Genomic DNA, 15,636 nt, shown 5'->3' on the forward strand with positions numbered 1-15,636 from the left:
ATGATGGTCCTCCTTCGTCAGAAAGGAGTCAATATAATTCCTTATCTGGATGACCTCCTGATAAAGGCGAGATCCAGGGAGCAGTTGTTACAAAACATCACACTCTCCCTGTCAATACTCCAACAACATGGTTGGATCATAAATTTATCCAAAGTCAGAGTTGGAACCGACGACAAGATTGTATTTTCTCTGGATGATTCTGGACACAGAAGTTCAGAGAGTATTTCTTCCGGTGGAAAAGGCTCTGGAAATCCAGAAAATGGTAAAACAGATATTGAAACCATCGAGTGTGTCGATCCATCAGTGCATTCAGTTGTTGGGGAAGATGGTGGCGGCCTACGAGGCCATACAGTTTGGCAGGTTCCATGCCAGAGTATTCCAGTGGGACCTGTTGGACAAGTGGTCGGGGTCACACCTACACATGCACAGAAAGCTAATCCTGTCGTCAAAAACCAGGATTTCGCTCCTGTGGTGGTTGCACAGCTCTCACCTGCTAGAGGGACGCAGGTTCGGGATTCAGGACTGGGTCCTGGTAACCACGAATGCAAGTCTCCGAGGCTGGGGAGCAGTCTCTCAGGGAGACGACTTCCAGGGACGTTGGTCACATCAGGAAGCCTGCCTTCACATAAACGTTCTGGAACTAAGAGCCATTTACAACGGCCTTCAACAAGCGGTACATCTTCTCAGGCAGAGCGGAACGAAAAGCAGAGCGGCAATGGCAGAGGCGACAAAAATCCTCCGCTGGGCAGAAAAACATCTACAAGCTCTGTCGGCAATATTCATTCCGGGAGTAGACAACTGGGAAGCAGACTTCCTCAGCAGACACGATCTCCATCCAGGAGAGTGGGGCCTCCACAAAGAAGTCTTCGCAGAGGTGACAAGTCTTTGGGGAGTTTCTCAAATAGACATGATGGCGTCTCGTCTCAACAAGAAGCTTCAGAGATACTGTTCCAGGTTGAGAGACCCTCAAGCAGTAGCAGTGGATGCACTGGTGACCCAGTGGGTTTTTCCGTCAGTGTATGTCTTCCCTCCACTTCCGCTGATCCCAAAAGTACTCAGGATCATAAAAAACAAGGGTTCGAGCAATCTTCATTGCCCCAGACTGGCCAAGGAGGGCTTGGTACCCAGATCTTCAGCAGTTGCTCATAGAAGATCCTTGGCCTCTTCCTCCTCGAGAGGACCTGCTGCAGCAGGGGCCGTGCGTGTACCAAGACTTACCGCCGCTACGTTTGACGGCATTGCTGTTGAGTGCCGTATCCTAGCCAGGATGGGTATTCCCAAGGAGGTCATCCCCACGATTATTCAGGCCAGAAAGGGAGTAACGTCGAAACATTACCACCGTATTTGGAGAAAATATGTGTCTTATTGTGAATCCAAGAAAGCTTCTACGGAAGAGTTTCACTTAGGACATTTTCTCCATTTTTTGCAGGATGGTGTGGAGGCGGGCCTCCGATTGGGATCAATCAAGGTCCAGATTTCGGCCTTGTCAGTGTTCTTCCAAAAACAATTGGCCTCTCTTCCAGAGGTTCAGACCTCCGTGAAAGGGGTTCTGCACATCCAGCCTCCATTCGTGCCTCCAGTGGCACCATGGGACCTTAACATGGTATTGCAGTTCCTTCAGTCGGATTGGTTTGAGCCGCTACAAGATAGAGTTGAAGTTTCTCACTTGGAAAGTGATGATGCTTTTGGCTTTGGCATCCAAATTGGGGGCCTTGTCTCACAAGAGCCCTTACCTGATCTTCCATGAAGATAGGGCAGAGTTGAGGCCTCGTCAACATTTTCTTCCGAAGGTGGTTTAATCTTTCCACATAAACCAACCTATTGTAGTGCCAGTAGTTACTGACACATTCACTGATTCAAAATCTCTAGATGTGGTTAGAGCTTTGAAAATCTATGTTGCTAGAACGGCTCGTATACCGAAAACAGAGGCTCTGTTTGTCCTGTATGCTCACAACAAGATTGGCTGTTCTGCTTCCAAGCAGACTATTGCACGTTGGATCAGAAATATGATTCAGCAAGCTCATACTATGGCTGGATTGCCGTTACCGACGTCTGTAAAGGCCCACTCCACTAGGAAGGTGGGCTCATCCTGGGTAGCTGCCCGGGGCGTCTCGGCATTACAACTTTGCCGAGCAGCTACTTGGTCAGGGTCAAACACATTTGCTAAGTTCTACAAGTTTGACACCTTGGCCGATGAGGACCTAAAGTTTGGTCAATCGGTGCTGCAGGGTCATCCACACTCTCCCGCCCGTAATGGAGCTTTGGTATAGACCCCATGGTCTTGATGTCGTCCCCAGCATCCTCTAGGACGTATGAGAAAATAGGATTTTGATACCTACCGGTAAATCCTGTTCTCCTAGTCCGTAGAGGATGCTGGGCACCCGTCCCAGTGCGTATTTTACCTGCAGTTTAGTTATTACAGTTACACAAGTTGTGTTATCTTAGTTTCAGCATGTTGCTGCAAATTGGTTCATGCCTGTTGGCGTGTGTTATGTTGAATGCCATGAGTGCGGCATGGTTGAGGGTGTGAGTTGGTAGATATCTCACCACTAGTTAAGTAATTCTTTTCCTCAAAATGTCAGTCTCCATGGGCACAGTTCCTATAACTGAGGTCTGGAGGAGGAGCATAGAGGGAGGAGCCAGTTCACACCCAATTAAAAGTCTTTAGAGTGCCCATGTCTCCTGCAGATCCCGTCTATACCCCATGGTCTTGATGTCGACCCCAGCATCCTCTACGGACTAGGAGAAAAGGATTTACCGGTAGGTATCAAAATCCTTTTTTTTTTTTTTTCTGTCTAGTTGGGATTGAAACAAAAGCCCTTATAGAGCAACAAAGACTGTAAATGAAAAAAAGCAGAAATCTTTGTAAGCCTTTGTTCACAGATTGATGCTGACACTGGTAGAATAGGCTGGTAAAATATACAGTTCATTGTTTTCTTGCATTATTGTGAGCTATCTGTTTAATGTACAGATGTATCCTTTATACATCTTGCCTCAATACGCCACACAGCGGGAATTGCCTGCTGTGATTGAGCTGACAGGTCCTGTGCAACTCCGTTAGCGTCGGCCATATTTTTTTGCAGAGAAATGCACCTGAAATGCATCTCTATACGAATAGGACACACAAACTGCTTATACTGATTAAAATGATATGCAGAATGCCTATATTCTGTGTGCGTCTGTGACTGTATCTGCATACAAAATAGTTTTTCAGTGATTACTAGGAAAACTCTATAGCGTACCATTATCTATGCAGATAGAGCCACGGTCGCACATACATAAGCATGCCACATATCCTTTTAATCAGCATAAGCTGCTTGTTTTCCTATTGGCATATAGATGTGTCCTCTCACATCCTTGCTGCAGTCACACTAAACAGCCCTTTAAATCGCGACATGCCGTAGCGGGACTCAGTAGCGGCAAGCGTCTTTTTTGCCTTTTTTTCTGCAAAAATGTGTCTTGGACGCGAAGTAATGTAACAGGATGCACAAGCAGCTTCTGCTGATTAAAATGACATACAGCATGCCTATATTCTGTGTGTAATTGTGGCTCTATCTGCATCCGAAATGCTATGTTACAGTGTTTTACATGAAAACACTGTAGCATAACATTTTGTATACAGATTCAGTCGCAGACACACACAGAATATAGACATGCTGCATATCATTTTAATCAGCAGAAGCTGCTTGTGTGTCCTATTACATTACTTTGCATCTAAGATGCATTTTCGAGGAAAAAAACGTAAAAGATGCTCAGCGCTACCGAGTCACACAGCACTCATGCATTATATGTAACGCGACTTGTAGCGCATGGAGCAAAGGTGTAAGAGGACATATCTGTAGCGATGTGAAAGAGATGCATTTTAATGGAAAGTCACACTAAAAAACACTTGGCGCTACCAAGTTACGCCACTGAATGGCATGACTAGAAGGGCTGTTTAATATACCAGGAGGCTAGATGTAAGTGGACACATCTGTATTACTTCAATTATCCACTTTCCACACTTCCGTTTACCTTTTTGGAGGTATTGTAATACCCTGCGGTATGCAGGCATTGGTGCGATTCCAAAGAGTCTACCTGTTTTACTTTTTCTTTTCTTTTCTTAAAGCAGTCATAATTTAGAAGGCAAAACAAAGTTTTGCTGTCTGTTATGGTGCAGGTCCTTGCAATGCCAAAACAGCTCTGACCTGTTAAGGAGTGGATTCCATAAAGCCTGAAGTTGTCCGGTGGTATCTGGCATCAAGATGTCAGCAGCAGATACTTTTAAGTCTTGTAAGTTACGAGGTGGGGCCTCCATGGCTCTGACTTATTTTTCCAGCATAAACGACACATGCTCAGTCGAATTGGGAGCTGCGGATTTTGGAGGCCAAGTCAACATCTTAAAATGCTGGTTATTTTCATCAAACCATTCCTGAACACTTTTTGCAATGTGGCAGGGTGCATTATAATGCTGAGAGAGGCCACTGTCATCAGGGAATACCGTTGCCGTGAAGGGGTGCACTTAGTCTGCAACAGTGTTTAGGGAGATTGTATATGAATGCCAGCACCCAAGGTTTTCCCAGCACAGCATTGCCCAGAGCATCACACTGCCTCCGGCGGCTTGTATTTTTTCCCCATAGTGCATCCTGGTGCAATCTCTTCCCAAAGGTAAATGATGCATACGCTCTTGGCCATCCACATGATGTAACTGAAAATTGTGTTTCATCAGATTTAGCCACCTTCTTCCATTGCTTTATAGTCTGACGCTTACATGCCATTGTAGGCGCTTTTGGCTGTGGACAAGGGTTAGCAATAGCACTCTGACTAGTCTGAGGCTATGCACACCCATACACAGCAATACACTGTGTGTTCTGACACCTTTCTATCATAGCCAGCATGAACTTTTTCAGCAATTTTTGATAAAGTAGTTCTTCTGTGGGATAGGACTAGACAGGCTTGTCATGTCAGTGGTTTTAATGTTATGTCTCATAGGTGTAGCTCTATACTCAGTGTGTATGTGTATGTTTCCCTTGACTCACTTGGAGTTGTGCAGCACACAACTCTGTTATCTTGTAATGTTTTATGTCTTGTGAGAGAACAGTACTTAGTGCTATCTTGTTCTATGAGCCCATGTCAGCACACAAGAAGTGGTGTTCGACAGTTTCAGTATGTCGCACTAGCTCAATTACACAGTATGAGATACTTTCCTCTAGTGGGAGATAATGAGCAGCGTTTGATGAAGCCTCTGTGCTTTAGAGCTTTTACAAATGCAGCATGAAAGCTGCTAGAGTGAGTCTTGTTCAGCCATAATTTAGTTTAAACACATTTGCTAGTTCTATGTTACTGACACAAAATAGGGAAGTTGTTTTTTTTTTTGTGTGTGTGTGTGAGTCGGGCCAAATCATATGTTCATTCAAACTAGTTAAGGTATACATGACCTCTGTAGTACTCTACTTCACAGACATTATTCCATTTGATATGTGCTTTTGGAATTTTCTTTCAGTTTGTTTTATTATTATTATTATTATTATTATTATTATTATTATTATTATGAGGTATAGAAGTAGTAGTACTTGTTCTTTATGCCAATATTTTAACCTGCCAGTGCACCATCATAAAAAGTATTCTGCCTGTTAATAATAGGGATGGAGGAGATTTTGTTTTGACAGCCATTGAATGCATGATATTGTGCACATGGTCACTAGCTAACAACACTGTGTAGTGATTTCAGTGATCAAATTTATAGTCTTTTCCTTTTGGTTATGCTGTCAACAGGCCGTGGCTGCCTCAGATTGGCGCAGCAAGCCAAACGGAATCAGCCTGATTCTGCTTGGCTGCTGCAGAACGTCCGGTTCAGTCAGTTGGTCAAGTATCCTTGGTCAATCAGCCAATCGCGATCAATGGTTTGCCTACCTCTGCCTTAGGGTATGAGATGTACTGTAGTTCAGTATCTATTCTTATCCATTCTCTATGATGACACTTTTGTGGCGTCGCTATGTGGTATGTAAGCTTACCATCATGATATTTTGTGAATCTACAATATAATTTTCTTTATCAAATTCTTTTCACATTTTTGTAAACCTTAACTTGATTGTGAAATTAAAGGCTAAAAAACTTGTAAAAATGTTTACTTTCTTCTTGGTCAATGACCTAACACCTCTGCTTCAGTCTTTGTTTTGTGTCTTTGTTTTTCATGCTAAGCACGGCCAAATTAGAGAGTCTAGAAGTCTGTTTGATGAAATATTCCTCAGCCCTTCAGAGGTATGGAACAATTTTAGACTTTGATATCAATGTGTTTCATGCTGAGATGTGAACTTTCTTCCTGTTTCCCTCTGTTGTTAAGATCTTGCGTGATAAATTGTCCTCTATACATTGCTGCATGGTAATGCTGTACTTTGTCATGCCACTGTTTAATATATTCCATATTCTTCCTTCAGTATAATGAGATCTATACGCTATACATTGAGTTGTCAAATCACAAGTTTTAAAAGATGACCCCTCTGTTCTTTGAACAACACATAATTCGTATTAAAATATCAGGATAGTAAAAAACATTCCTGATCTGTAAAACACAGAATCACATTTATTTAGAGTTCTTGAGAGCTCAAATAGCACATTAATGTATATGTGTAGTGCTTAGGAGACTACAACCATTAAACCATTTGACCATACTTCATCCCCCCCCCCCCAAATTCAGGACCTCCAGTGACCACTATAACTTTTATTTCAAAGGAATACTACCTTTTCACACTCTCACCTGCCGATCTGCTGTCCTATCCAGCGAAAGATGGCAGATGGCACAAGTGGGTGAGACATTAGTGTCCCTCTGCAACCTATATTATCACCACTATCCTTTGTATTTAGTAGAGATGAGCGGGTTCGGTTCCTCGGAATCCGAACCCCCCCGAACTTCAGCCTTTTTACACGGGTCCGAGGCAGACTCGGATCTTCCCGCCTTGCTCGGCTAACCCGAGCGCGCCCGAACGTCATCATCTTGCTGTCGGATTCTCGCGAGGCTCGTATTCTATCGCGAGACTCGGATTCTATATAAGGAGCCGCGCGTCGCCGCCATTTTCACACGTGCATTGAGATTGATAGGGAGAGGACGTGGCTGGCGTCCTCTCCGTTTAGACTGTAGAGTAGAGAGAGAGTAGAGAGTGACACTTGATTTACTAATTTTGGGGAGCATATTAGGACGGAGTACTACTTGCTGATAGTGTGACCAGTGACCACCAGTTTAATCCGTTCTCTGCCTGAAAAAAAACGATACACAGTGTGACACAGTCACATACCATATCTGTGCTCAGCCTCAGTGTGCCCTCAGTGTGCTGCATCATCTATGTAATACTGTATATCTGACTGTGCTGAGTGCTCACACAGCTTAATTGTGGGGGAGACTGGGGAGCAGTTATAGCAGGAGTACATATTTTAACAGTGCACACTTTTGCTGCCAGAGTGCCACTGCCAGTGCCAGTGTGACTGACCAGTGACCACTGACCACCAGTATATTGTGATTGTCTGCCTGAAAAAGTTAAACACTCGTCGTGTGGTGTTTTTATTCTATAAACGCATTCTGCTGACAGTGTCCAGCAGGTCCGTCATTATATAATATATACCTGTCCGGCTGCAGTAGTGATATATATATATATATATTTTTTATATCATTATCATCCAGTCTATATTAGCAGCAGACGCAGTACGGTAGTCCACGGCTGTAGCTACCTCTGTGTCGGCAGTCGCTCGTCCATCCATAATTGTATACCACCTACCCGTGGTGTTTTTTTTTTTTTCTATCTTCTTGATACTAGTAGCTTACTTTAGGAGTCTGCAGTGCTGAGCTGACAGTGTCCAGCAGGTCCGTCATTATATAATATATACCTGTCCGGCTGCAGTAGTGATATATATATATATTTTTTATATCATTATCATCCAGTCTATATTAGCAGCAGACGCAGTACGGTAGTCCACGGCTGTAGCTACCTCTGTGTCGGCAGTCGCTCGTCAATCCATAAGTATACTAGTATCCATCCATCTCCATTGTTTACCTGAGGTGCCTTTTAGTTGTGCCTATTAAAATATGGAGAACAAAAATGTTGAGGTTCCAAAAATAGGGAAAGATCAAGATCGACTTCCACCTCGTGCTGAAGCTGCTGCCACTAGTCATGGCCGAGACGATGAAATGCCAGCAACGTAGTCTGCCAAGGCCGATGCCCAATGTCATAGTACAGAGCATGTAAAATCCAAAACACCAAATATCAGTAAAAAAAGGACTCAAAAATCTAAAATAAAATTGTCGGAGGAGAAGCGTAAACTTGCCAATATGCCATTTACCACACGGAGTGGCAAGGAACGGCTGAGGCCCTGGCCTATGTTCATGGCTAGTGGTTCAGCTTCACATGAGGATGGAAGCACTCAGCCTCTCACTAGAAAAATGAAAAGACTCAAGCTGGCAAAAGCACAGCAAAGAACTGTGCGTTCTTCGAAATCACATATCCACAAGGAGAGTCCAATTGTGTCGTTTGCGATGCCTGACCTTCCCAACACTGGATGTGAAGAGCATGCGCCTTCCACCATTTGCACGCCCCCTGCAAGTGCTGGAAGGAGCACCCGCAGTCCAGTTCCTGATAGTCAGATTGAAGATGTCAGTGTTGAAGTACACCAGGATGAGGAGGATATGGGTGTTGCTGGCGCTGGGGAGGAAATTGACCAGGAGGATTCTGATGGTGAGGTGGTTTGTTTAAGTCAGGCACCCGGGGAGACACCTGTTGTCCGTGGGAGGAATAAGGCCATTGACATGCCTGGTGAAAATACCAAAAAAATCAGCTCTTCGGTGTGGAAGTATTTCAACAGAAATGCGGACAACATTTGTCAAGCCGTGTGTAGCCTTTGTCAAGCTGTAATAAGTAGGGGTAAGGACGTTAACCACCTCGGAACATCCTCCCTTATACGTCACCTGCAGCGCATTCATCATAAGTCAGTGACAAGTTCAAAAACTTTGGGCGACAGCGGAAGCAGTCCACTGACCAGTAAATCCCTTCCTCTTGTAACCAAGCTCACGCAAACCACCCCACCAACTCCCTCAGTGTCAATTTCCTCCTTCCCCAGGAATGCCAATAGTCCTGCAGGCCATGTCACTGGCAATTCTGACGAGTCCTCTCCTGCCTGGGATTCCTCCGATGCATCCTTGCGTGTAACGCCTACTGCTGCTGGCGCTGCTGTTGTTGCTGCTGGGAGTCGATGGTCATCGCAGAGGGGAAGTCGTACTCGTAAGCCCACTTTTACTACTTCCACCAAGCAATTGACTGTCCAACAGTCCTTTGCGAGGAAGATGAAATATCACAGCAGTCATCCTGCTGCAAAGCGGATAACTGAGGCCTTGGCATCCTGGGCGGTGAGAAACGTGGTTCCGGTATCCATCATTACTGCAGAGGCAACTAGAGACTTGTTGGAGGTACTGTGTCCCCGGTACCAAATACCATCTAGGTTCCATTTCTCTAAGCAGGCGATACCGAAAATGTACACAGACCTCAGAAAAAGACTCACCAGTGTCCTAAAAAATGCAGTTGTACCCAATGTCCACTTAACCACGGACATGTGGACAAGTGGAGCAGGGAAGGCTCAGGATTATATGACTGTGACAGCCCACTGGGTAGATGTATGGACTCCCGCCGCAAGAACAGCAGCGGCGGCACCAGTAGCAGCATCTCGCAAACGCCAACTCTTTCCTAGGCAGGCTATGCTTTGGATCACCGCTTTCCAGAATACGCACACAGCTAAAAACCTCTTACGGCAACTGAGGAAGATCATCGCAGAATGGCTTACCCCAATTGGACTCTCCTGTGGATTTGTGGCATCGGACAACGCCAGCAATATTGTGTGTGCATTAAATATGGGCAAATTCCAGCACGTCCCATGTTTTGCACATACCTTGAATTTGGTGGTGCAGAATTATTTAAAAAACGAGAGGGGCGTGCAAGAGATGCTGTCGGTGGCCAGAAGAATTGCGTGACACTTTCGGCGTACAGGCACCACGTACAGAAGACTGGAGCACCACCAAAAACGCCTGAACCTGCCCTGCCATCATCTGAAGCAAGAAGTGGTAACGAGGTGGAATTCAACCCTCTATATGCTTCAGAGGTTGGAGGAGCAGCAAAAGGCCATTCAAGCCTATACAACTGAGCACGATATAGGAGGTGGAATGCACCTGTCTCAAGCGCAGTGGAGAATGATTTCAACGTTGTGCAAGGTTCTGCAACCTTTTGAACTTGCCACACGTGAAGTCAGTTCAGACACTGCCAGCCTGAGTCAGGTCATTCCCCTCATCAGGCTTTTGCAGAAGAAGCTGGAGACATTGAAGGAGGAGCTAACACAGAGCGATTCCGCTAGGCATGTGGGACTTGTGGATGGAGCCCTTAATTCGCTTAACAAGGATTCACGGGTGGTCAATCTGTTGAAATCAGAGCACTACATTTTGGCCACCGTGCTCGATCCTAGATTTAAAACCTACCTTGGATCTCTCTTTCCGGCAGACACAAGTCTGCTGGGGTTCAAAGAACTGCTGGTGACAAAATTGTCAAGTCAAGCGGAACGCGACCTGTCAACATCTCCTCCTTCACATTCTCCCGCAACTGGGGGTGCGAGGAAAAGGCTCAGAATTCCGAGCCCACCCGCTGGCGGTGATGCAGGGCAGTCTGGAGCGACTGCTGATGCTGACATCTGGTCCGGACTGAAGGACCTGACAACGATTACGGACATGTCGTCTACTGTCACTGCATATGATTCTCTCCCCATTGAAAGAATGGTGGAGGATTATATGAGTGACCGCATCCAAGTAGGCACGTCAGACAGTCCGTACTTATACTGGCAGGAAAAAGAGGCAATTTGGAGGCCCTTGCACAAACTGGCTTTATTCTACCTAAGTTGCCCTCCCACAAGTGTGTACTCCGAAAGAGTGTTTAGTGCCGCCGCTCACCTTGTCAGCAATCGGCGTACGAGGTTACATCCAGAAAATGTGGAGAAGATGATGTTCATTAAAATGAATTATAATCAATTCCTCCGTGGAGACATTGACCAGCAGCAATTGCCTCCACAAAGTAGTACACAGGGAGCTGAGATGGTGGATGAGGTGGACATCTTGCCTCTGTAGAGCCAGTTTGTGCAAGGAGAGATTAATTGCTTCTTTTTTGGTGGGGGTCCAAACCAACCCGTCATTTCAGTCACAGTCGTGTGGCAGACCCTGTCACTGAAATGATGGGTTGGTTAAAGTGTGCATGTCCTGTTTATACAACATAAGGGTGGGTGGGAGGGCCCAAGGACAATTCCATCTTGCACCTCTTTTTTCTTTCATTTTTCTTTGCGTCATGTGCTGTTTGGGGGTGTTTTTTGGAAGGGCCATCCTGCGTGACACTGCAGTGCCACTCCTAGATGGGCCAGGTGTTTGTGTCGGCCACTTGGGTCGCTGAGCTTAGCCATCCAGCGACCTCGGTGCAAATTTTAGGACTAAAAATAATATTGTGAGGTGTGAGGTGTTCAGAATAGACTGAAAATGAGTGGAAATTATGGTTATTGAGGTTAATAATACTTTGGGATCAAAATGACCCCCAAATTCTATGATTTAAGCTGTTTTTTAGGGTTTTTTGAAAAAAGCACCCGAATCCAAAACACACCCGAATCCGACAAAAAAAAATCGGTGAGGTTTTGCCAAAACGCGTTCGAACCCAAAACACGGCCGCGGAACCGAACCCAAAACCAAAACACAAAACCCGAAAAATTTCCGGTGCTCATCACTAGTATTTAGTGACTACATTTTGCTGGCAGTCATCTCACTGCCATTAGTAATTTACTATATAAAAGCCTTGTTAGGACTCTGTGACTGTTATACTGCTATTACATTTAGTGAGGGGATGCAGTTAAGATGCCGTCTGTCGGGATCCCTGCATTTGGTGTACCGAAGCATGAATCCCGGCGCCCTCCAAAATCTTGACGCAGGAATCCCGACAGGGTCAGGAGACAGATGCCGGAATACAGACAGCCAGCATCCTGACCGTAAGTGTAGCAGGCTTGTTAGAGGGGGTAGGTTAAAACGCCGCCCGCGGGGTTTAGGGTTATGCTGCGGAGGGAGGGGGGTTAGGCACTAAGCGGGGGGGTGGGGGGGTTAGGGTTAGGCACCACTGGGGGGAGGTTAGGGTTAGGCCGAGGGAAGGGATGGTTGGGGGAGAGGGGGTACATACTTAGCTCGCCTCCCCTTCGGGATTTCATACATCGGGATTCTGTCATTGGTATTGTGACCGTTTCCCTCCCCGTCCGGCGGTCAATCATACTGACCCCTTCGACCCACTGTAGAGAATACATGATTATGAATTGAAAGCACAGGTGATGAAACAATTTAACCCTATTTACTCTGTTCAAAGTGGGATGCAGGAGTGCCCAGGATGTATTTGTTCCTGCAATATCATATGGCACCATAAACAACCCAACTCCCTAATAGGACCTGCCAATGACCACTCTTTTTCATGGGATCACTGTCTCTTCACCCTCTCATCTGCTATCCAATCTAATGGATAACTGCATATAGCAGAAGTGACAAGAGCTGGAGTGTCCCTCTGTTAGAATGCGATACTGTAAAGTAACAATCACCTGTGAGTCATTAGGTGACATCAGACCACTTCATTTATATGTGTCTCGTGTTCAACAGTACTCCGCCAATGATCTTCTTACCGTACATATGATCAATGATGATAATCTGACGACAATGATAGTGCAAGAACTGCACTGTTATCATTACTCTTTCTTTGTGGAAGTAGATGTCAGCAAACAATTAGCAATACAGATGTTTGTCATAAAATATGATTGATGTTTCTTCTGATGAAAATTGGTAATTTCGTAATTTTTTTTGTTGGTACCATATTTTGTGGAAGAATGCAATAATTTTGAACTAGCGTAACCAACAGAGCCCCTTCCTCTAAATTTCCGAGATGCTGTGTTTGCACACTGCTCATAGTCTCTCATAACTAGGATAAATGTTTGGTCTGCACAAATGTTTGATCAAAGAGGATCATCTTCCCATCCATGAAAGTGGTCATCAGCGCATGACCGTTGTCATATAACTGCGGTTTTCCTTATGTTAACCTTTCTTTTGTCATTTGCTGTGTGGTACTTAATATGAACTTTGCACTCCTAGCACTATTAGTGTTCCTCTCTTTAACTGTGGTATGCTATATGAGGCGGGACCCATTTTTGTGCAGGGAATATTCGATATATGGTCTCTGTACATATTGAGTGGTATTTATACAGAACGGTGCTTTGGATAATCTAGTTTTTCACCTTCGTAATCTAGACAATGATGGTAAGAGTACTCGATTAGTCATACATATTGTGTGGATACCTACACCGCTGTCCATCTGATGTGCATTAATATAGATTACACTAAATATTATTAGCAATGTTTACAGTAACAGATTGCTTTATAAACAACAAGTCAGTATTCACTTAAGATGGGTACACACTGGAGCGATGTGTACCTAGCTGATATGTCAAGCTGACATATCAGAACCTGGGTAAACATAGTATCTAAGGTTGAAAAAAGACAATTGTCCATCGAGTTCAACCTATTTGTGGTCTCCTATGCACGATTATTTTGTATAAAATTTTGACTGAAGTTGATGACTGCTGTTACGTTTTACCCCTCTTTTTTATAATAACCATAGTGCGTGACTATGCCCCGTAACCCTGGATATCCTTATCCATTAGGAATTTATCTAACCCATTCTTAAAGGTGTTGACTGAGTCGGCCATTACAACTCCCTCAGGCAGGGAATTCCAAACACGTATCGTCCTTACCGTAAAAAAGCCTTTACGCCGTATTGTGCGGAATCTCCTCTCCTCTAACCTGAGCGAGTGTCCACGAGTTCTCTGTGTTGATCTAACCAAAAACAGGTCCTGCGCAAGATCTGTATATTGTCCCCTTATATATTTGTAAATGTTGATCATGTCCCCTCTTAATCTCCTCTTTTCCAGTGTAAACATGCCTAGTCTTGCAAGCCTTTCCTCATATTCCAGCGTCTCCATACCCTTAATTAGTTTGGTCGCCCGCCTCTGAACCTTTTCTAGCTCCAGGATATCCTTTTTGTAGTAAGGTGCCCAGAATTGTACACAGTATTCAAGGTGTGGCCTCACAAGTGATTTATATAACGGGAGTATAATACTCTCGTCCCTAGCATCAATTCCCCGTTTTATGCATGCTAATATCTTATTAGCCTTCTTTGCTGCAGTCCTACTTTGAGTACTACTGCTTAGTTTGCAATCTATGAGGACACCTAAGTCCTTTTCCAGTACAGAATCCCCTAATTTTACCCCATTTAGTAGGTAGGTGTTATTCTTGTTACCACCACAGTGCATTACCTTACACTTGTCTGTATTGAAGCGTATTCTCCATTTCGCTGCACAAGCTTCTAATTTAACTAAGTCGTTCTGAAGCGACTCAGCATCCCCCTCCGAATTTATAACTTTACACAATTTGGTATCATCTGCAAAAATTGGCACCATGCTCTCTAGACCTTCTGTTGGGTCGTAAATGAAAATATTGAACAATAGCGGTCCTAATACTGAGCCTTGCGGCACACCACTTAGCACTTCAGTCCAATTTGAAAAAGATCCATTAACCACAACGAGCTGCTCCCTATTATCTAACCAGTTTTTGACCCAAGTGCATATTGTGCTTCCTAGCCCTGTTTCTTGTAGCTTGTAGATAAGTCTCATGTGTGGTACAGTGTCGAATGCTTTGGCAAAATCTAAAAAGATTACATCCACCTCTTTACCCTGATCTAGGTTTGCGCTTACTGTTTCATAAAAGCCAAGTAAGTTGGTTTGACAGGATCTGTCCTTCATAAACCCATGTTGATTCCTATTAATGACTTTATTGACTTCAAGGAACTTCTGAATACTATCTCTTAGAATACCTTCCAATACTTTCCCCACTATAGATGTAAGACTAACTGGTCTATAATTACCTGGTTCAGCTTTACTTCCCTTTCTCATACGCCCTAGAGGATGCTGGGGACTCTGTAAGGACCATGGGGTATAGACGGGATCTGCAGGAGACATGGGCACACTATAAGACTTTGAATGGGTGTGAACTGGCTCCTCCCTCTATGCCCCTTCTCCAGACCTCAGTTAGGCTCTGTGCCCAGGAGAGACTGGACACACACTAGGAGAGCTCTAATGAGTTTCTCTAAAAAGACTTTGTTAGGTTTTTTATTTTCAGAGAGACCTGCTGGCTACAGGCTCTCTGCTTCGTGGGACTGAGGGGAGAGAAGCAGACCTACTTCTACTGAGTTAAGGGCTCTGCTTCTTAGGCTACTGGACACCATTAGCTCCAGAGGGTTTGATCACTTGGTGCGCCTAGCTGCTTGTTCCCGGAGCCGCGCCGCCACCCCCCTCACAGAAGCCAGAAGAAAGAAGCCGGGTGAGTATGAGAAGAACAGAAGACTTCAGTGACGGCAGAAGACTTCCGAGTCTCAGAGGTACCGCGCAGCGCGCCATTGCTCCCACACACCAACGGCTCTACAAGGGTGCAGGGCGCAGGGGGGGCGCCCTGGGCAGCAATATATACCTCAATGGAGTCTGGCTAAACATGTGTACAGTGCATAGGCACTGTAT

At 44.9% G+C, this 15,636-nt stretch overlaps 1 protein-coding gene across 3 annotated transcripts in view; it reads left to right on the top strand.

Moving 5' to 3' along the window:
* The window catches only part of NDFIP2 (Nedd4 family interacting protein 2), a 216,316-nt gene that overhangs the window by 80,514 nt on the left and 120,166 nt on the right, over positions 1-15,636 (top strand). For 2 of the 3 annotated variants that reach the window (XM_063952999.1, XM_063952998.1), the window contains exon 4: positions 6,181-6,240. The exons of the other annotated variant lie outside the window; for it this stretch is intronic. In XM_063952999.1, coding sequence (XP_063809069.1) covers positions 6,181-6,240 — 60 coding nt within the window. The remainder of the gene's footprint in view (positions 1-6,180; positions 6,241-15,636) is intronic. 3 annotated transcript variants of the gene reach the window in all.

Source organism: Pseudophryne corroboree, chromosome 2, assembly GCF_028390025.1.
Source record: "Pseudophryne corroboree isolate aPseCor3 chromosome 2, aPseCor3.hap2, whole genome shotgun sequence".
Lineage (NCBI taxonomy): Eukaryota > Metazoa > Chordata > Amphibia > Anura > Myobatrachidae > Pseudophryne > Pseudophryne corroboree.